Source organism: Caloenas nicobarica, chromosome 1 (assembly GCF_036013445.1).
Source record: "Caloenas nicobarica isolate bCalNic1 chromosome 1, bCalNic1.hap1, whole genome shotgun sequence".
Taxonomy (NCBI): Eukaryota; Metazoa; Chordata; class Aves; order Columbiformes; family Columbidae; genus Caloenas; species Caloenas nicobarica.
In genome coordinates this window covers 160,372,752-160,395,506 of record NC_088245.1, presented here as the reverse complement: position 1 = coordinate 160,395,506, position 22,755 = coordinate 160,372,752, and the positions used below count along the sequence as shown (strand labels likewise).

Here is a 22,755-nt window from a genome sequence, read left to right as displayed (position 1 = left end):
GGTGTGATAAAACATCACACCCCTGGCTCTTGACATGACTTTCACCGACAGCCGTTTCAGGCAGGTGATGGAAATCTGGACTGTTTTCCAATACTGCGAGCAGGTTGAGCCGGTTGCCGGGCACATTGTGCGTTTAACCTTCGCAATATTGGAAGCACGAGAGTTTGCATCTGTAAAATGGTTGCTTCACCCTCAGTTTGAGAGATGGTGGCGGTAAAGCAGCAAGGTTAGTGACTAGCTAGGTGCACAGAGATACCATTGCCATCATCCCCCTGCACCTCCTGACATAAGGAAGCGTGAAAAACCTCTCAAGTTTGCTGACCTGCAGGTGATTTTTTTTTTTTTTTTTTTAGGAAATGAGCAGCTGCTAAAAGTGCATTGAAAAGACACTTTAGCTGGCTGAAAACACACAACCCCGTGCTTTTTTTTTTTTTTTGCTTGATAGCAGTGGGGGTCTCCACCTCCACCTTTTCCCCTGGTCATTCCTGACTTGGTGGGAGCAGGCTGGGAGCTGGAGCTTTGCACCGGCCACCGATGCGCTCGTGAGCCTCCTCGGGAAGAGCTGGGCCCTTCCTTTGTGGCTTCGGTGCTGTTTCCAGCATTCTGACACGTAAAATAGCCCCCTCTGCATGTTCTCACACACGTTGAGGACGTGTGCGGGAGGAGGACGACCAGGTTTGTGAAATGCAAATGCCTCGCAGGCAGCGTGAGGGTACGGGATGCTGTCCCCTACGGGATGCTGTCCCGGATAAGCTGCGCCCAAGCTTAGTTAGTCCGGCTCTGTCCCGCTGGGCGAACTGCTCTCCCCGCGTCGCCTAAAAAGCGCGATCACACTTTCCTTTCTCTTGGCAGATAATCCTGAAATAGCCGGCAGGAGCGGAACGGAGTGTCACGAAGCCTCCCTGCGGACGGCCAAGCACGGCTACTGTACATACTACCCCGTCTCCTCCTCTCTAGAGTTGCCACAAACTGCATGCTAAGTCAAGAATTTGTTCTGATGGACAAATCACAAACTCGAAAAAAAAAAAAAAAAAGCTAGTGCTGCTATGTCATATATGAATATTAAATATGGTATGCTTACTATACTCCAACCTAAAATAGTTAACTACCTGATACCAGCTGTGATGTTTCAAGACATAAAGGGTAACGTTTAGTTTTAAAGATTTTCTAAGCATAGTTTAATTCTTGCAAATATTGTCTTTTCTCCATAACTATACCTAACAGAAATGGTCCAGTTAAGTTAGTCTCGTGAGATTCAGTGTTTATGAATCTTTCGAGCTCAGCAATAATTAAGTTGTATTGGCTAAAAACTTATCCCAGTTGCAGGTTTAATTTTCACCCTAACTACAGTTGGGGTTTTTCTTCTCGGTTAAAATAAAACTCTTGGTTTTACTCCCCTTGCGAGTTGATTCCAAGACAGAAGAAGTGAAATGCAGCCCAGTGTCCTGCACGTCACCCTGCCAATCCGAATATTTTTAGCCAGAAGTCCAAAGTAAAGCACAAATTCTTTAGATGCACATGGTTGGTGTTTGACTTGTATGGAGAAGTTGCATTTGAATCATAGCAGAGTAGCAGAAGAAAATTTAAAAATTTTGCACAGTATGAACTTCATACCCCTTTCAATCCCCAAAAGAACAAAGTCTTGAGAATATTATTTTACGAGTATATTTATAATGTTTTTAAAAGAGACTTTGCAGAAGTGCCTAAATTTTGTCACATCAGACTTGATGAAAGTGAGCCTGATGCCAACAGTCAAATCTCACCGGAAGCGAATAATCTTTCAAACTCATAGTCAGGTTACCAAAAAGAGCCAAGCTGTTAAGAAATAACTTCTAGAAGTGTAAAATCAAACAGACAAACAAACAAACAAAGACCAAACTAACAAAAGAGAAGGTGAAAAAGACAGCTGTAGATGAAGAGATGTGTATGATACTCTAATTTAATTAAAATTCAGTTGAGTCACTGAAACTTTGTAGGTGACTTTAATCTAGACTATTAACTGAACACTAAGAATGTAGAATGAGATTCAGTTTAATAAATCATTACTGTATTTGCATTTTTTTAAATTGGATTATAAGATTGTAACCGGATTAGAGTGGAGAAAAAATAGTTCTTTTAAGTGTTTTTGTTTAAAAACATATTTTATGTCACAAAAGTATGAAGATATCTTTAATACAATTATATACATATTATATATACATACATACATACATATATATGGATGAAGCAGATTTTAATGTTGTTTACTTTTTTAAATACTTTGTTGATTTACAAGGTAATTATATATGTATAATTAAAATTTCATTTGTTTGAGTTGAGATTTGTTTCAAGCACTATTGTACCAAATATTTCATATTTCACATTTTGTATGTTGCACATGTATCACATAAATGACATAGTTTTTAAATTATTGTTTAAAAAAACAAGACAGCTGTTATAAGTGGATATTATGTATAATTGTTTGCAGCATAAGTTTTCTATGTGGACATTATTAGTGATTGCAGTATTTTAACTTAACCTCTTCAGATTGATTGTAAACTATTTTAAACTTTGGCAGCACTGCCTGTTCTGAAAGACTGAAGGCACTAACCATGTAATTATTTGTCTAGGAAATTATTTTCCGGGCTAAATCTTGTTTGTCCAATGTCTAATTACTATCTATTTATATATAAAGCTGGAGATTTGATCATCCGAAAGAAAGAAAAATAATCACAATTCGATTGTAAAATTAACATAGTGCTTGTAACGTTGCGTTAGTTTTAATTTGTGGAAAAATAATGTATCTTAACTTGTTACTTTAGCAGTTAAGGTATCACCATTATATAATATTAAAACACTAATATTTGTAGACTTTCTCAGTCATTATAACTAGGTAGTTGACACTGCAACTTGCCTATATCTGTCAAAGTTGTTTTTATTTTTTTATAATAGTTAATTTAGGCATTTGGGTAGCGTATTGTATAATACTAAATGGTAAATTATCCATGTTGTTTAAATATTTTATGTAGATAACACTTCAAGACATTGTTTTGTGTGAACTTTTTATGTTTCAAAATAACTGTTATTCTATGTTTTTTACAATTAATCCAGTGCTACTATTTTTTGCCCATGGATGACGAAGCTTCAGATACATCAGGTCTTTCATCCAGATAAACTGACAGACAAAAAGAGAAAATGTATTTTTAATAAGAGATCCACTTTCCGACTTTATGACTTTGTAATATTCTTGAAAACTGTACAAGTACAAACCTATGCTAACAGTAAGGAGGCAATTACAGATGTGCAAATACGTGTACAACAGATTCTGCATTTTATTTATTTACAAAGTAATTTTATAGACTATTTCAAAATTTGGGAAGATCTAAAACTATTTTTCTGTATAAATATTATTTGCCAAAACTTTGTTTATATTTTAAAAAAGTCTAATGAAAATGATTAAATTTTAAATGCTATGTTTAATTAACAAAAAAACCCAACAAATAAAACCCCTAAAAGAACCATGAGATGGGCCAACACAGAGACAGTGAATACTGTAGCTGGGACATGGTTTCAAGTTACTTGAGATGTCTCACTGTTTATTTTCTTCAAAGGATACAGCACTTCACCAAAATACCTTTTTGTTTGCCTCTCTCATCCAGCATAATTGACGACACGTATGATGAATATTTCAGTAACAGTTAAAAGAAACCCCTCCATTCACTCTTTTTCAGCATATAACTACTAGTGGTCTGTTAAATAGCCATTCTATTTCTGTTGTGACGTTAAATTCATTCACCCAATGTACAACCACTGAAATAAAAAGAAGCATTTTAAAATGAGAGCGGAGTCGGGGCGATCCTTTCTCGTGGCACGGCTCTGGGAAGAGGGGCCTGGGGTAACAAAAAATAGTCAAAGTGCAAGAGTCTTTTTAAAGTACATAATTATATTATTGTATTTTATTATTCTCTCTCTTCTCTCTCTCTCCTCTCTCTCCTCTCTCCCCTTCCCTTTTCCCTTCCCTTTTCCCTTCCCTTTTCCCTTCCCTTTTCCCTTCCCTTTTCCCTTCCCTTTTCCCTTCCCTTTTCCCTTCCCTTTTCCCTTCCCTTTTCCCTTCCCTTTTCCCTTCCCTTTTCCACATTCCAGTAACAAATCCTTAAGTGCAGTCCCCTGGTTCGGGATGCCCACAGTTGCTGTATGAGGCAGCACGTACTCTTGTGCTGGGGATGGCGTGCCGAGGACACCACCTCGCTGTCCGGCTTTAGTCCCAGACACTGATTTTGTGCCCTTTTTGCCTGCCCGTGCATGCTGGGGCGCAGGAAGGCTGTGGTTATCTCAGCAGTGTGGCTCGCAGATGCCTAATCGTTGGGGGACTTTTTCACTGGCGCATCCTCTCCACCCTCTTTTCTTGCCTACATCTCAGAATATTAAACCGACAAATAAATCCCTGTTATCTACTTGTTCCTCCTGGGAGAGCAGCATTGCAGAGGAGTTGTGTGCCCAAGGGCAGAGATCTCACGGCAAGCTAGTGACAGAGGAGGGATTAAAACCTCTGGCTTGCAGCTCCATGGTTTCTTCACACAATCTTCTCTTTTTTTTTTTTTTTTTAATGTTTTAAAGAAAGGAAGTACAGTTGCTGCAGAATCACAAAGAGTTTGTGCTATAAGGTTGTAAACATTGCATCAGCACAGGGCTGGTTTGAAGGGAGCCCAAGGTCACAAGTGATGTGGAAAACCACCAGGTCAACCGGTGAATTTGGATGGATCACCAAGGTCCTCAGCCAGAAGGCTGCTGAGAAGGAGCGTGTGGGACGGAGAGGAGATGCGGGAATGGCTTGCAGGGACCGAGGACTGCCGCATTGGAGGGAGCTGCAAGGGCACGGTGGAGCAGAAGCAGCAAACAATTCAAATTCAGGAGTGGAAACTCTGTCCATTCACACTTCCTTAAGTTAAAACCCACCCTGCGGTGACATTTTGGACAGTTGTCAGCTGCTAAGAAGGGCCATGACATTGATTTTCTTGTCTAAAAACTGCTTTGTTCCTTGTCAACTTTGGCACTTTTTTGGCAGTGAAGAAGCGCTTGTGGCAGCCACGAGCATTCAGGATCCACACTGAACCAGCCACCTCTGTACACCTCAGTGTGCGGAGCGTGCCACCTTCAGATAAGGTCTGTGTTTCCAAAATGAAGATAGTTCCTGAGAAGAGCCTTTAGAAACCTTTGGTATTCCTCCCACCACACAGGATGCAGCAGCATCACATTGAGCATCACGTTGCTCAACATGAGCCCTTTCTGGAACAGAGGAGCCAGGTCCACTCTCAGCATTTGGCTGTGTATCTCCTCTGGCCCCACATGATGTAGCTGTAACCAAAGGGCTCATTTTCAGTATGTTTTGCTTGGTTTTCAGTTCAAAGGTCTGGAAAAATCTGCAGGCTGGTTTTTTGGGTTTTTTTGCAGTCCCCCCTGGAATTAATAGGATGAAACAAAAGGGGATGTGACATTTGAGGGGCCAGGGCCTGCTGGGATGGCTTTGCATGTTTGTCAACAGCAAAGGAAGCCAAAACTGGTTTGGCTTTGTCCACGCTGCGTTTTGGGAGTGTCTGTTGAGCAAGTTACCAAAACAGCAGCCGGGTTTTGTTTCAGGAAGAGCTCTTTCACTCCAGAAGAGCGCCTAGGAACAACCTGGCATTTCTGTGTTGTGGATGATGACAGAAAAAAGGACTTGTGGGCAAAGCTGCTTGATGGTGTGGGTATTGAGTCTTCTGCTGGTGGCATTTATAACATGAATCATGGAATCCCAAAATATGCCTTGCCTGGAATTGCTGAAAGCCTTCCTTGGCATCTGAATACCATGCTCTTTGTGCCTGCCATCATTTCTCTAGCCCAGCTTTTGGTCGAGTGACCTCCCTTTTTAATGTCATGTAATTGACAGTTCCGAAGGCTTTTTGCATGGGTCAAGATGATTTTTATTGCTGGAGTGGGAGTGTGTATGTGAGGGCAATACCATCTCAGCTGTTGCATTAAAGAAGATACTGGTGCTGGTATCTAATGCATTGGAGCAAATAGTGATAGGTATAGAATCATGGTAAGATTATCCGTGAATTAATAAATTACAGCAATGGTTTCTAAATTCTTATTCTTCTAATTATGTAATTATAGAAACCCTAGAAATTGTAGAAAATAAATTACTTTTTTCATTACATGAAAAATACTTTCTGCTATAGGAGGGGAAAAAAACCCACTCAGAAACATGAAAGGAAGATCCTGGTGTGAGCTGCTTATGCAATGTTGTGTCCTAGTGGCATTATTTCCACCAAAGCTTCTTACAGAGCGTGGAAAATACACTTGGCTTTATGATTTAGGAAAATTGCTACAGGAAAGACGCCCTTCTTCAAAGAGCTGGATTTGGATACTACTTTTAAGGAAAACAAATTCTGGTGAGTGTCCTCCTTAGTATAATTGTCACAAACCAGTCAGGGTGTAGCCTGCGTGGAACGTGGTTTCTCAGAGGGTCACAGGACCAAACAGATGCTGGGATGTGGTGGTGACAAGGGTGGCCACAGCGGTGTGAGGTCCACCCTGGAGGATGGTCACTCCAGGGCTGGTGACGCAGGCACATGCCTACACTTAGCCTGAGCTGTGTTTACATTTGCCATGGATGCTTCTCCTTTTCACGGTGGGGTAGAGGGAGGAAATGCGTTTATTTCCTTGTTTTACGGTTGTAGTTACCACGCCGAATGCCAGCAGAGCACATTCAGAGGTGCCAAAGTTAGTAGATGACAGCACAGCTCAGGACTGCGAGCAAGCAAGTTTTTCATGCTTGGAAAGCTGTTAGGGTGGGATCCAGCTTTCTCTCTCTAGCTGTCGAGTATCATTTGGAGCACTGCAGGGTACCCACCTGGCGTAAAGCTGCTGCTATGGAGGAGCACGGGTCTGGATGGATATCTGAAGTCTGCCAGCCCCATGCAGTTGTCTCAGATATTCTATAATACACCACTTCAGGTGAGTGCAGTCAATGAATCCCAGCTGTTTTCACAAGGGACTGTCAATTGTAACAATGGTTTTGATGGATTTTAGAACACCATCATGCAAAAGTAATCACAAAATCGTGAGACTGGCTTAAACAATCGGATGGTTAAAAACACTGTTCTTCACTGTAGGTATTTGAAGTACATTCAGCTTGTATATTTAAGCTTTTTCTGTCCTACTGGGATACATATAAATGTTTTTCATGTCACCTAAGATGCCCATGTGCTCATGGAGGTAAAGTTTAAAAAGCGGCTTGTAACATTCTTGAAAAAGTCATGAAAATTGACAACACGAATTTTACAGATTGGGTGAATTCGAGATGTTCTTATTTCTTACCATGTTACAAGGAGGAATGAAGAAATATGGTAATCCTTTGGCATGTAATATCGTTTTTTCAGGCTTAATCTTCACATGGGCTTTATTCAACTATTATTATGCCAATGGAGGTGTGATGTTACCAGTGTAACTTAGTCTGAATGCAAGTACAATGGGATAGACTGTCCGGTTATGCAAATAAATCGTTTTGCTTAAATGTTTCATATGGAACAATTGTAACCTACTCTATCCAATGTAGCAAAGTTGTTTTAATTTCTCAGTAAGGCTCGATAACAAGCTGACCTTTGGCAGCCATTTGGTAGAGCCCACACGTTTGTTTCCAGGTTTAAGATAAATGGTGGGAGGCAAGTGTCCTGTTTTGTGTCCTTCTTCGAGCCAAATGTGTTGGAAAGAAAAGTTACATAAGCAAATGTGAGTAAACAAGGACCCACATGGAAAACCAGTGGTGAGCCTTGAGCAGATGTCGGTAGGCTTTCTAACTACAGGATGTGATAGAAAGCATTTTCCCTTCCTATTGACCTTAAAAGTGATTACTTTCTAGCCATTCTAGAGGACAGAAATGAGGCTGAACTCTCCTAACAGGGAATCAGTGCCCTCCTCCGTGAGCATGAACTTTCTGATCCAGACCAGTTGCTGGAGCAGTCCCTGGGCTGGTGGCACTGCCCATTCCTCAGCTGTCATCTTGGAGTCCATGGTAAGTGCTCATGGGTGGCAGTGGAAGCACAAATGGCAACTCCTCCTGTGGCCTTTTCATTTTATTTCCTTTTAATTTGGTGTTGGGAGAGGCTGAACTTCTTCCAATCCAAGTTTATTTGGAGTTGGAGGTGTATATAGAGATTTTTGGTTGGTGTTTTTTCTCCCCAACTGATTTGTTAGATTGATCATGCATCCTTTGTAGCTTTTAAGGGTGAGGCTACTTACATTTCAAGTTTGCTTCAGTCATCTCTAAATGCACATTTGAGATGTGCTCATTTGTCTTCCAGATCAGTTCCTCTTACTCTTCACAGAACTTACTCTGCAGCAAAGTATTTCAAATATTCTGCTTGATGAAGTACAATACAAAAAATAATTTATAACAACATACAGAGAGCCTATAAGGCAAATGAAACCAAATTACATTAAATTATCGGCCAACTCTGCACTTTCTTACTTGCAACCACTCTATTTGACAGATATACCACAGTGTTTATATGGATTGCCTAAACAGTGGCAACAGTTTTCTTCTGTGCATCCTTTCCTGTGTACAGGCAGAACAGAACAGGAGTATGTTTTTACCACACAAAACTGAGGCCTTTTGCATTTAGCCCCAGGCTCCCTGTATAAGCAAACGGAGAGAGAGCGACCGATGCTCTGCCAGAGGGCAACAACATTCAGCTTCTAGGCAGGATTCCCTGTTCTGGAGCCTGCCCGGCCCCGCTGCCTATGGGGATGCCTGGGGTGACCCCCTCCTACACTGAGCTGAGGCACAGAGTGAGCTGCTGTGCATCCCCGTTCCTTCCCCCAGAGCCGCATCCTTCTTGCTCTGCCTTTCGCCTGAGCTGCTCTTCTGAGCACACGTCCACCACAGGAACACTGTGCCGCCTGCCAGCTTCTGCACCTTTATTTTTGTCTGAGGGTGGCTGGGTTTTTTTAAAGCATCTTGTTGCTCGTTTCTTCCTTTCATTATAGAGATGGCACAGGGTTTTTTTGACCCTCATGTGGTTGAGGAGCACGTTTCAGTCCTTGCACCATTGCAGTGCTTGAGCGGGTCATTTAGTCCCGTTAGTTGCAATGAATGGATTTCTCTTGCCAGCACAGATTGAGCGTGCTGCCTGAAAGGTGAGCAGATGATTTGTAAGTGACCTGTTCTGCAGTAATCAAATACCTTTCCCCACCGCTACACATGCACATTAATATGAATCATTTACTGCTTAGAGGAACTTCAGGGGAAAAATGTCCTCTTGCTACTTATGGCATTAGATGATCCTGTTTTAATCTGTGTGCAGAGGCTTTTATCTTCACCCACTTGTGCTGGCCTTCTGCAGGAGACTCTTGGATCCAAGTTAAGAGCAACGCTGCTCTTGACGACGTGGAGAAGTTCCTTACAAGCTTATGAAAGCCTGCGCGAGAGTCATTTCCAGTGGGACTGACCAGGCAGCCTTCGTTTTCATAACTAAAGTGGGAAACCACAGTGGCCTGAGCATTTAAAGTGACGTTTAATTACGGATTTGCTTTGTGTGGAAGGTGGAGTGGTCAAAACCTTCCTGGAGAGGATCTGACTTCCACACAGGCAGCGCCTCGCCTGCTCCATCCAACGTTTTAAGGTCAGGGAGAAGATGGAGAGGGATGGCTGCAATCCAGGCTGGCTGCAAACAAGCCCCGCTTCAGCAGCAGGAGTAGCTCTCTGCTTGCGATTCTTTGGCCAGAGAAATTTGCCAGTCTTTCATGGCAAATGCTGCCCATGGGAAAGGCTTTGATGAGAGCTCACGGGCATGGTGGAAACCAAATGGAAAGCAGAAGGTGTAGAGCAGTGAGGGGACATTGTATGGTGAGAAGCCACTAGGGAAAGCCCCTTGAAAAGGCATCCAAGAGTGGCATAATTATTCTCTTCTTTGCCGCTCACCTCCGTCCACAGCAGATATTCACTCCAAGAGATGTTCACCACTTCTTGGCGGAGTGGACTTTCTTTTTGCATGGACCTGTCATTTGGTAGTTGACGTCCTTTCTTTTTGTTTCCTCTCCCTTTGCTTTAATTTTAGCCATAATGCAGATGATCGTCTGTGATACAAGACCAGCCTTCAGGCTTTGGTGAGTGCAGCAGATACGTTCCTCTTCAGGAGTAATTATCAGAGGAACTGCTTTCAAATCCACGTTTCCTGTGCAATATAATTACTCCTATTTAAATAAAGGGCTCTGGCAGTGCTACTCAGCAGCACCTCTCTATACAAAGTGAGGGTTGTTTCCTCTTGACACACCTTTCTTTCTGCTCCTCTCGGAAAACTACTCCGTTAGAATCAAACATTGGTCCACCAAAGTGCCTAAAATCAATCATAATTTTCTATTCAATCGAACCCCTACTTTTTAAAAAATATCACAAAGAAATTGTTCTATTTTACTTCCCTTTATTGTTACTACTCTTACTTCATGAATACTGCAGAAACAGCTGCCCCTCCTTTACTTTTCAGCTTCTTTTTAAGACCTAGCTGGATGTAGCTTCATGCTCCGGGAGTCCACACACTTGAGCCAATTTGCAATAAAACTGATAAAGAAAACAGCCCTGATAAGATGTGGTATTTGTAGAACTTGGATTTAGTTTGGTCAGCAATGGAAACATGTCCCAGTGTGAATTTTATCTAGAAATGTGTGCTGCAGTGTCTTGGTGCCAGGAGCTCCCATTAACGGGGCTGATGCCCATCGAACCAACTGGAGTTTGTGGTGGGGCTCCTTAGCAGCAAGACCTGCAAGAGGTGGCTTCCTTGGGATTAGAAACTTATAACTGGAGCTGGATCCACAGCCGAAAGGAGTAAACTTAGGCTGGGTTACTTGAGCGGGGTATTAGGCTAAGTTAGTGTGTGGATTTACAGAGACTGCCCACGTGCTCGTGCTCTGCAATGAAGAGCGCTGTCAGAAATGGAAGCAAACATCTCACCTTTTTAAGCATAATGAATTTCTTCAGGAGCCCAAAGTGTCTGTGGCAATGGATAACCAGGTTGGCTGTAAACAAGCTGTAGAAGGTCTCCTCAGGTACCCGAGTAAAACGGAGCAGCTTTGTCCACCAGCTAGACTGCTAGATTTACTAGAGGAACGTCCTACAGTCTCCTGCGGGCCCAGAGGAGAGGTCTCAGGCACAGCCCAGGAGATGTGTCTTCATCCTGAGCCATCTGGCACATCCCCGCGGTAGAACCCCCACGGCCTCACCAGCTATCCCGTTCCCGCATGTGCAAAATGTTACCACGAATCAAAATAAAACCCAAAGTCCCCAAACCTTTGGTATCAGCAGCAGTGGGACGCCTCTAAGAAGCTACCGAGTATGAAAAAGGGAGATCAGTGGCCTCTGCGGTGAGTCCTGTGGTTTGTCCTTGTTGGGATTTTCTTTTGCCAAATCTCTGGTGGATGCCAGTGCTGGCAGCCGTGGAGCCGTCCCCTTCTGCCGTGTTTCCTTCTCGCAAACCACAGGGGAATCGGAGCACATGCAAAGACAGAAATGTAGATGTGTATTTTTCTACCACACTCAGAAAAAGCCCTTGCGGGGGACCCAGAGGGGCGGGTGGGTTTTACGGGGCCCATTCAGCCAGCCAGGCTGAGGGAGTCTCAGCTGCAGCCCCTTAAGGAGCCAGAGGCTACTTCTAAACCTGTAAAATTAAGAAAGCTGGACTCATGGGAGGTCGACCAGCTCCCACGGGGCACCTGCAGACGTTGGAGACAGCTGAGGTGAGATGATGCTTCCCCCCAACACGCCTGCTCGTTTCTGTCCTGAACTTCCCTTGGCTATTGATGGTATCTGCTCTGCTTCCACCACTGGCAGCCAAGGTGCTGCTGAGGCTCCTGCCCCTTCAGCAGGGAGACCTGGCTGGACTGGTGTAGAATTGTGCTGGAAAAACAAAGCTGATGCAATTTCTCTACTGCATTGCCTTGGTTTCTGTATTAATTGCTCTGTACTGCAGCCAGCACAGCTGCTTTGTGTAGGGCACTGAGCTTCCCCAGCCTCTTCCCAGGGTATTCCCTCTTATTTCAGTCTGGAGAAGGCTCTGGGGAGACCTTGTTTTGGCCTTTCAATACTTAAAAGGGGCCTATAAGAAAGATGGGACAGACTTTTTAGCAGGGCCTGTTAAGAAAGGACAAGGGGTAATTGTTTCAAACTAAAACCATAGACACACTCCTGTGCAATCTACTCTAGGTGAACCTGCCTTAGCAGGTGGGTTGTCCTAGATGATCTCCAGAGGTCCCTTCCAACCCCAACCATTCTGTGATTCTGTGAAGGAGGGGAGATTCAGGCTAGACACGAGGAATAGATTTTTTTAGAATGAGGGTGGTGAAACACTGGCCCAGGTTGCCCAGAGAGGTGGTCAATGCCCCATCCCTGGAGACATTCCAGGCCAGGCTGGACGGGGCTCTGAGCAACCTGATCTAGTTGAAGATGTCCCTGCTCATTGCAGGGGGGTTGGACCAGATGACCTTTGAAGGTCCTTTCCAACCCAAACTATTCCATGATTTCCCAAATCCCTGCCTTAGGCCCTCAACCCTGCAACCGTCTGGCTAACTTAATGCTCATGACACAGGCTCACGTCCTCAGTTGTTCATCCAGCTCCAGCCAAGCCCCCCAGCAAAAACTCTTCATCCCTTCCCAGCGTCCCTCCACATGCCTTCCCCACGTGGGCAATCAGACGCGGGGCTCGGCTCGCTGCGTCTTGCCAGTGTTAGGAAAAGTTCAAGAACCTTTCAGAGCATTTTGTACCCGTTTAGGAGCAAACTCTGCATTTGTTTTGATGAAATGAAAATAGCTGGAGGTTTATGATGACGGCAGCCTGCAGCTACGCCTGCTGGTACAGCGAAGCTGCTGTGCCTGCCGTGGGGAGGAATTGCTCCATGCTCCGCCGCTGGGAGCTTCCCTGGCACCTCACGGATCACTGCCTTTTTTCCTCTGGATAAAGCTCAGGCTGGCACCTCCTGCCAGTCCTCAGCTCCTGAGATTTGGTTTCATCACAGCCTCTTTTATCTCAAGGAAAAAATAACAATCAAAAAATCCCATGCCTCAGGCTCTTACATTCCTAACAATTTCGCTTGCCTGCTTTTGTCCCTGTGCGTCCGTCTGCCCATCCACTGCAAATGGGCCCAACTGCATGGGTAGAGCTGGTGGGGACCCACCGTTTAATTTGTTTTGCCCTCACATGAATGCAGGGTCCGTGTGGGCACAAGGGAAATGCTGCAGCACTGCAAGAGCAGCACCTCACCCCTTCAGTTCTAGCCTCTGGAGGACACAAAGGTTCTTGCTGTTGTTTCTCTTCTCTCCACTGACTTCCATATCACTCTAGTGATGAGGGTCTTGGAGGAACAGAGATTTTTTTTTGCCCTGCTAGAGGTTCCCTCAGGAGAAGGATTTTCCTCCCAGTACTGGAAAGCTCTGCCACTGCTGCTTTTGGCTGGGGAAAAAAAAAAAAAAAAAAGTGCATTTTTAGCATGGCAGTGAGAAGACAACTGCTCTTCATCAGTTTCCTCGTCTGCAAGAGGAAAATGGCAACATCCTGGTGGGGGCTTTGCTGGGGAGAAGTGCAGAGCTGCTGAGGGCTCCCTCCTCTGCTCTGCTGCTTCAATCAAGGAGCGACACAGAATTGTGGAGCCAGGGCTGGACCAAAAGGATTATTTATTTTGACCCAGCAGGTTGAAAGCTCTGGCATTTATACAATGGTCTCCCAAATCCCAGAGGTCGTCTCCCCAGATTACATAAACCAATGCAGCTTTAAGATTTTGGAGTTTATGCCAATTTATAGCAGCTGAGACTCTAGGTTTTCAAGGCCATAGGAAATACTGCAGCTAAGACTGTTCTTGCTCTTTAATTTCCTTTATGTGTTGTTAAGTAGGTGTTTCTTCCTCTAATCAAATTACTCTGTGTAACAATATATCAGCATCAGAGACAATCCATTTCTTAGGGACTAGCTAAAATACCAAAATAAAGGAAATTTAAAAGTGCGAGGGGAGTTGTAAATAGTCTGTTTAACCAGAACATGTTGTTTGGTCTTTTCTTTGTAAACTCTCTGTGTGTATTAACTGTATTATCATCATTTTTATTTAGACAGCTATCTAATTTAGAACATGAAAAAATAATATTTCATGCTAAAACAAGCAAGCATTAACCGCTCTCTAAAAAATTATTGATCATGACTGAGTTTAAATAAAACTACGTGGGATTTGAGCCTGTTTACACACACAGACACACACAAGGAGAGGATACACTGATGTATACACACACAGGTACTTAGATAATATATGCAAACTGAATTATCACTTTTTAAAACACAACACCTCTTTATTTTTTTTTCCAGCATGCTTTTAATAAGTTCAAAAATTTGCTTATTAGAATATTTTATGAAAAGCTAGTCCTTAACTAGACACATGGTGGCTGACTTGTATGGTTAAGAACATTTCAAGGCCACAGTGGCCAGTAACTTTTGCTGCTCCTACCTCCCTGCGCCTAAAGAAAAATATAACGTTATCTGATAAAAACGTACTTTCTCTAAAACAAGTGTGGGACATGCCGGCACTGTGGTCACACATGTAACCACAGCTAACAAACACGCACCCACCTCACCTTCAAACAAGGTGGAGCTGTGGTACCCACTGAGCAAAGCCTCGTGGGGAGCAGGGGGGACACATTTATCCCCCCCCAGACACATACCCATGTGCTGGGCTGCATTGCCATGGTCCCCACGTGTGCCGTGAGCCATAACACGAACTGCAGCCGTACCTACACCACAGAAGAGACGTATAGGTATAGGGCTGTTCTGGATATATCACCATCTGACAGGTAGCACATTTGTTCGTAGCTGGTTTGGAGCTACTGCTGGCTTGGTTTCTCTTCCTCTCATGTTAAACTGTGGCTATTTCTTCTTGTAAAGAACTACTTTGTTCCAAACAACTTTTAAATTACTTCAGGGACAGAAATTCCCTGCTGCATCCCATTAGAGACTGTAGCCAAAAAGATACATAGGATTATGTTTTTCAGACACCTGAATGACTTAGGGGCTCCTGAACCACCTTCACAGGTGACTTAGGCACTGAAGGCCAAGAGCCATGGGGTGGTACTGCAGGAGACCCCTCCGCACCAGGGCTGTGCGGAAGGAAACGTCCCTTCCCCTGTGCTCCCGCAGATCAAATTTGCATCAATTCACTGCCAGCTCTCATCCAACAAGCAGATCTCATTCGCCGCATGCTACGCATGTGACGTCTCTCTGGACCACCACTTTCCACTACTCCTCTCTGGATACTTGTCTGCTCTCCAGGTTATCTCCCACCTGCCTATTGTCTGACGCCTTCCTGCTGAAACTACTGAGAATGGCCCATTAAAATGTTTTTTACTTAAAGGAGTGACTGATATAAATTAATGGATCAGGTGAGCAGCCTCCAGCAGATACTGCCTGCAGACTTGTCCCTGCCTTCAATTGTCCTCATGTCCCATCAAAGCGAGGAGCACTGATGGGCACCTGGACCTGTGGCAAGCTCGATCAAAGAGCACCATGTCCATGTGGCACCAGACCTCTGCAAACCCGCTCACTCCCTCAGCACAGTGCAGGCACTGCTGCATGGCTCCAGGCCCCAAAACAGCAGATTCGGAGCAAATGCAGTGGTCTGAATAACCTGGTCCCAGGTCTTCAGACTGTGGGTTGGTCTCCCAGAGGTCTTTGTGGCCTCTGTTTATTTACACCGGACTCTTGCATCTTTATCTAAAGACAGTGAGCAGTAAACACTATTCTGGACTTTTTCAGGATCTTCTTTCCTTTGCGCAGATGCAAATCAAGAATTTGATTTGTCAGCAATCGGTAGCTTTGATGCAAGAGTACAGTTGACAACACAGCCATGCAAATTTTAGGAAGTAAATGTAAGACAATTACATGGCAACATGTACTATTAATTAGGATTTTTTTATTGAACAATTAGATTTCACTAACTGCTGCCTAGATGGGATGTGGCTGTTGAGGTGGATTATGTCCCACTCCATGAAAAAGCCGAGCCACCACAATTTTTACCTAAATTTTTTCAGTGGGGGCATGATCAATGGTGCAGCCATATCTAAACAGACGGCAAGATTTTGCAGATACAAGCTTCTCAGGAAAAAAAAAAAAAAATCAAAAAAACCAACCAACCAAACAAAACCACCAAAAAACCAAACAAAACCAAATAAACCACTACCTAGAGAATTAGATGGAGCAGTGCAAATTATGCTACCAATTACTGTTTCAAGTTTGGTATTTATGTGCTATCTATGCTAGCTGGCTCAGGTCTCTCTACTCTGCATTGCTGTCACTTTTGTGGTCACAGAGCAGATACCCCTAAGTTGTATATAATAACACTTTGCTGGTGAACATGCTAAAGTCTAGTTTCTTATGTAATAACAGTAAAGATAATAAATACTTGTTTGATTAGGGAACAAGCCAGCAAGCACTCACTTAACTGGTGTATTACATATGTTGGAACAGATGATGCTTATTAGATCTGAGGATGATACAAAGCTGAGAAGGACCTGCAAGTACAGTGGAGAACAAAATTAGAATTCAAAATTGTCTTGACAAATTGGGGAAAAAATAGTATGAAAACTGTGATGTAATTCAGTGAAAAGAAGTGAATGATGCTGCACTTTGATAAGAATAATCAGCTTCATAAAAACAGGATAAGATGCAACTAGCAGAGCAAAAGTTCTTCATGAAGGAGATGGGTGGGAGAGGCTAATTACAGGTGAAAAACTTAACATGAACTAACTCCATCGTGGTTTTGTTGTAAAAAGAAGTTCCAAGTTATACTGGTAGGTACAGACAGAAGCCTACCCTGCCAAGAAGGTCAGTCTTAGCTACTCAGCTCTGGTAAGGCCTCAGCTGAGGTACTGTCTCTAGTCTGGGATGCTCTGCTTCAGGAAAAGGATGCTCTAGTCAGAAAAACTTCAGGGAAGATGCAAATTTGATCAGAGGTCTAGACAGTGTTGCCCATGGCACTTCTATCATGGAGAAGACCAACGGGAAAATACAATTTTATTAAAGTTCTTAGAAGCCTGCCAAAAAGGGAAAACATAACTTCACAACCTGAGTGAACTTGACATGAACATGGTGTAGCAGGGTTAAACTACACAAAGGGAGATGCGAGTTGAACCTCAAACTAACACAGCGCAGACAGCAACACGCAGGAACAGGTTGCTTGGGGCGGTCGTGGCAGCTCCGTCGCATGAGGTCTTTAGGAAGCTGCTGTGCAGATGTCCATCAGGGCTGACCCTGGTGCATTCCAGCTGCCTCACAGAAGAGCATGACCTATGCGACCTCTTGAAGCCTGCTCATCAGCCCATTTCTTCTGTAGCTCTAAAGAAATTCCAGTGTGTTTCAGTTGTAGCTGCTCATGGCGGTGATCTTGACATTTCTGACTAAGATGCTTCAGTGCTGTCTCTCCGTAAGGGTGGAAGTAACCACCTTCATGGGTGATTTCAGAAACCGAAAGCTATACCAACCAGTGAATATTTATAGGGCTGAGACATCAGGATGTGATACAGCCAAAGAATTGGCAAATGCTGAACTTCTAATCAAAGTGTTGGCGAGTTTCTTGTACCAAGAGGTAGAAAATACCAATCACATAAATGCAATCACAATTAAAACCCAGAATAGTGCTGATTTCCTTCCTATAACTACTCAAACTGCAGCAACAGCCCCGCAGGCAGTAAGTGAAAAAGGAGGAGTGATGGTGTGTTGGAGCCCAAAGGCTCTGTGCCAACTGGATGAGAGACCACTGGGGGATGATATGGTGAGCAGCTAGCGGGGAGAGCAGGAATTCAGTCATCTAGTTTCCCTGTCAGAGCTAACATACCATGAAAGCATGGCCTTGGGGAAGAGGAGTTGTCAGGACACTACATTAAAATGAGAAGGAAGCCAAGAAGCAGCCACATGAGGAAGAGAAGTTTGCAGTAAGTATGGAACCAAGAATTAAAATACCAGGAAAAAAAACAACGGAGATAACTCCCTTGCTGCACTGCTACATCAAACTCTTTCCTTAAGTAAATACAAAACGTTATGTATTGCAGAGTAACTGGAAAAAGAGATACAAGCGTGCAAAAAACATTGATGTGGAAGATGACAGGAGAACCAGAAAGAGAGAAACTAGCAGACACTGACCACCTCAGGAAGTATCTCATGAAGCAGCTCTGGCAGATTCATCAGTCATCTAATATGCCCACTACATTCATCCCAAATCCACGAGGAAATCTTGTTGGAATCTGCCCCAGAAAAGCTACCCTGATTAAGTTCAGCTCTGTGCTGTGGGACCAGATCTATATGAAAGCTCCTGAATAATTCTGGAAAATCTAATTTTATGGATTTGTTTGGAGTGTTCTGAGTTGCTCCCAAATTATTTTGCAAGAACTTACCTGCAATTCTACCTGCTCTCACTGTTTCAGTCCCAAGAGGAAATGCAACGAGGCTGGAGCTAATTCTTTGTATTATTTTCCCCAAGTAAATGAGCTGTGGTTCTTCTTTAAAGTAGCATCTGCACATTTCGGGCTTGTAGGAGAGGCCTCCCACTATAACACAGCTCTGAAAGTTTGCTTGAAAGCAGTAGTCACAGGGTTGCATTCATGTACAGCACTGAAGACCTAAAGAAGAGTATGAGAGCTTCGAACACCTCACAAACTTAGTTCCTTTTTAGTTTTCCCTGGCGTGAATCTTTTCTCCAGGCTCAGAATGATCACTGAGCTATTTTTACTCCATCCATAGTCACTGCTGCCAAAACTTACAATTTTATCACAAATTTATGATATGGGGTCTTCTTAAAGCACCAGCTACTGGGATCAAGGACATAAGATTCCTGGCTTCTGTTAAAAAACCCCAAACGTTTAAGGTACAAGGAAACAGCAAAAAGAAGCAACGATATCTAAAGACTAAAAGGTAAATCCAATAGTCAGTGTTGGGACACAAACCCTCATGACTTTCAGGCCTTTAATGTCTGTCTTTGAAGGCCAGTGTTTTGCAACTCCTATGTTGATAAAGATCATATATAAAACTCATCATTCTGAAGCATTTAGTTAAACCTTCCTGCTTCACTAATTAGAGGCTGGGCTCAACAAGCTCCCAGAAGTGAGAACTCCAGAAGACCTTCAGGTAGAAAGAGACAAGTTACTCTACAGGTGAGACCTGTCTCCCCACACCCGTGTCTCCAAAATACCTCCTACCTACATCTGTGCATTCACCGGGGTGAATCTTCATGTATGGAGACCGTCCCAATGTTTGCTGACAAACTGGCTCCTGAGTCTTTTTTGGGGGGGAATCTCCTGTCCCTCAACGGCCCCTTAAAACCTGCTGCTCTTCAGGGACCATTCAGGGTGTCTGACACAGTTTATTTTGGATGCTCCGTAGAGCAACCAGCTTCAATGCCTAGAACAGAGGATGTAAATCCAAACATCCAAAATAAATGCGTCTACTCAGACATACAGCAAAATGACCAACTCAGTTTTAGGACACGTAGGGAATTGAACTGACGAATTAATCACACACAGGATGAAGATTAAATGCTGCCCTTTTTAAGAAAATGCATATATAAGAAATAAATACAAGAAAAGTGTATCGGAAATCTTAATTTACAGTATAATTCACAGCACGTAAGGCATCTTACCTTTTAATTAAGTTCTGAATATTTTGCTCAAAATAATCATGTAAAAAGAAAATATTATTCTAACTGTAATATTAAATTTTTATTGACACCTTCAAAATCTAATGCTTGTGAAATAAAAGACTCCAATGCTTATACTCTGGTTATTAAAAAGGAGGAGTGAAACTTATTTCAAGTCTAACTCAGAAAAAAATGGCTACGTGACTTGTGACAGATATTGCAAGACTTTTGTACATTAATAAAAACAGACTACCATTATCTTCATTTTCTCTTAAGTCTTGATTTATTTTTGAACATCACAAGGAGAAAGAAAGTCAAATAGAATAATAAATTAGCTGTTTTCAGTTTATTTTACTGTGGTTTTTTACATCCTGAAACTGACTTCCCCTGTTTTGAACATACATCTGAACAACAGCTATTTCACTTAACTTTATTGGCAGGTGAATATTTCTCACAAAGCTTAGATAACGGAGTGGAAGCTTTTCATTAAAATTAATAACACCACCAAAGTTTCCTGTTTGCCTTTATGGGAAGCAAAGAAAACTTTGTTGTGAAATACCACAATACATCAGCAGAAGTTCACCAGAAGTCCACGAAAAACAGTAAAAATCAGGTCACATGCTAAACCATAATATTTTCACATAGATTTCTTGATGCTTTGGGGAATGGTTTGATCAAATTTTCACTCTGAATAAAAAGAGGGGCAGGAGCAATCATCCTTTTTACATTTAACCATCATCTTCAACTAAATCCGATGACCTTATTATGTGACAGGGATGGCTATCTGACTGCATCAAATAGTTCAAAAACATCAGCCCTGCCCCTTGACAGGTGATTCCCTTCCTTTGAAGGTTTAATCTACAATGTCAGGAAAGAACATTAATGAGATGATAACAACAGAAAGCTGTCCCGATTTGCAGAGCTACCAAACTGGCCATCCTCTGAAATAAACGCATGGGACTGGGGCCTTAATGCTCCTTTCTGGTTAGAAAATTCCATTGTGACAGAGAGGAGACTTTAGTATGCCTACTCCTATTGTCCCCATCTCTTGCAAACTGTGGAAAAAACAAACAAACACAAAAAACAAACAAAAAACCAACACAAAAACCCCAAACCCTGGGGACTGGAGCACACAATTGAAAGTGGCAGGTATGGCAATCTAATAAGTATCTGTTGGTGGAGCCACAATAATTGTGTTCACACTTGTCCTCTCTAGTTGTACGGTAAAACACTTTAATTGAATCTCATTCTGCTGGAATGTAATCTAGTTTGTTTTCTTTCACAACACAAAACAGTGTCTTGGGAAGCAATAGGTGGGGGTTTAAACTGTTTCAAGCGGAGGACGGCATTAATTCTGCTCCTCTTTCATGGTTGAGTCTCTGGCAGCTAGCAATTATAAAACAATTTGCATTTCTAGTCTGGATTAGTTTTGTACAAATTTAGCGAGCTGAACAGGCAGGTAGCACTAGGATGGGTGTAACGGAGACAGGCAGTGTAGGTCTGGGCAGAGTGGGGCAGGGTCTGCTTTACACCCCTGTGGAATCACAGAAAGTGCAGACCATTCCAGATTTTGGCTCACCAATTCTAAAAATGTGTAAATGAAGGCTATAAGCAATTTAAACTGAGAAGAAAAGAGCTGCCCACACAACATTTCTGATCAGCTGGTTTAAGATCTCCCTGCTCAGCATGCTTGATTGCTGGGAATCCAAGTGCTGAAGTCTTCAGTTTCACCAAGAATTTCCTAGCGCTTACCTCAGCTTTGTGAATTGTTTTCCCAAAAATCGGGTACCAGAACTAAAGCACGGCAATGCTCATCACCATCACACTTACTACATTCACTGGATCAGCTGAGCTTCAGCCCCCTGTACACTCTAGTTTAACAGTTTAGGGTGCTAAGCCCGGGATGGGCTTCGAGAAGTGCTAATCCCAAACAATGCAAACACTGATGACTGCAATTCACCACTGCAAATTTTGACTCTGATCTTACAGTGAAGTCTATGGAGAGCTGCACAGAGCTCCCCTGACTTCAGTAAGGCTTAACACAGACACATCTCATTCAGAGCTCACGCTAAGCTTCACCACTACAAAACAAAAGCACATCTACTAAACCTTCAAAACCCAGCATTCAGATTTCCTTAAGAACAAAACAAAAAAAAACCCAGCAAACCCAAACCAGCCTGCAAGCAGTGAAGTTAATGAAAAGTAGCTTCCATAACACACTCTTCCAGTGCAGTAAGTTAAATCCCACTCCACGCCCTCCACCAGGCTGGAGACAGAGCTTGCTGTCACCAGTCGGGCTCTTGGGCAACCAGCAATGCCACCCGACTGCTGCCAAACAGGACTAAGGAGGTTCAACCTCTCTTCCCTTTCCAAGTGCACTTGGGTGGTGTGGTGGGTTTCCCCTGGCTGGATGACAGGTGCCCACCAAAGCCAAACTATCACTCCACTCCTCAGCTGGACAGTAGCACCAGTAGCTGGACAGGGGAGAGAAAAATATGACGAAAGGCTCGTTGGTCAAGATAAGGGCATGGGGAGATCACTTACCAGTTACTGTCACAGGCAAAACAGACTCAACTTGGGGAAATCAATTTAGTTTACTACCAATCAAATCAGAGTAGGATAATGAGAAATAGAACCAAATCTTAAAACACCTTCCCCCCACCGCTCCCTCCTTCCCAAGCTCAACCTTCCTCCTGATTTTCTCCACCTCCTCCCCACCAGCAGCGCAGGGGGACGGGGAATGGGGGTTGTGGTCAGTTCACCACATGTTGCCTCTGCTGCTCCTTCCTCCTCAGGGGAGGACTCCTCACACTCTTCTCCTGCTCCAGCCTGGGGTCCCTCCCACAGGACACAATCCTCCATGAACTTCTCTAAGGTGAGTCCTTCCCACAGGCTGCAGTTCTTCACTAACTGCTTCAGCGTGGGTCCCCCATAGAGTCACAAGTGCTGCCAGCAAACCTGCTCCAGCCTGGGCTCCTATGTCCACAGGGCCACAGGTCCTGCCAGGAACCTGCTCCAATGCGGGCTCCCCAGGGAGTCACAACCTCCTTCAGGCACCCACCTGCTCTGGCGTGGGGTCCTCCCCAG

At 43.5% G+C, this 22,755-nt stretch overlaps 1 protein-coding gene across 6 annotated transcripts in view; it reads left to right on the top strand.

Moving 5' to 3' along the window:
- MBNL2 (muscleblind like splicing regulator 2) overlaps positions 1-2,196 on the top strand; it is a 110,149-nt gene extending 107,953 nt beyond the window's left edge. For 2 of the 6 annotated variants that reach the window (XM_065644880.1, XM_065645713.1), the window contains exon 8: positions 853-2,195. In XM_065644880.1, the coding sequence (XP_065500952.1) occupies positions 853-980 (128 nt within the window). In that variant the 3' untranslated portion in view covers positions 981-2,195. Of the gene's footprint in view, positions 1-852 lie in introns of all 6 variants that reach the window. The other 4 variants (XM_065648154.1, XM_065646546.1, XM_065648990.1 and 1 more) reach the window with 3 other exon arrangements.
- Positions 2,197-22,755: the final 20,559 nt, after the last annotated feature.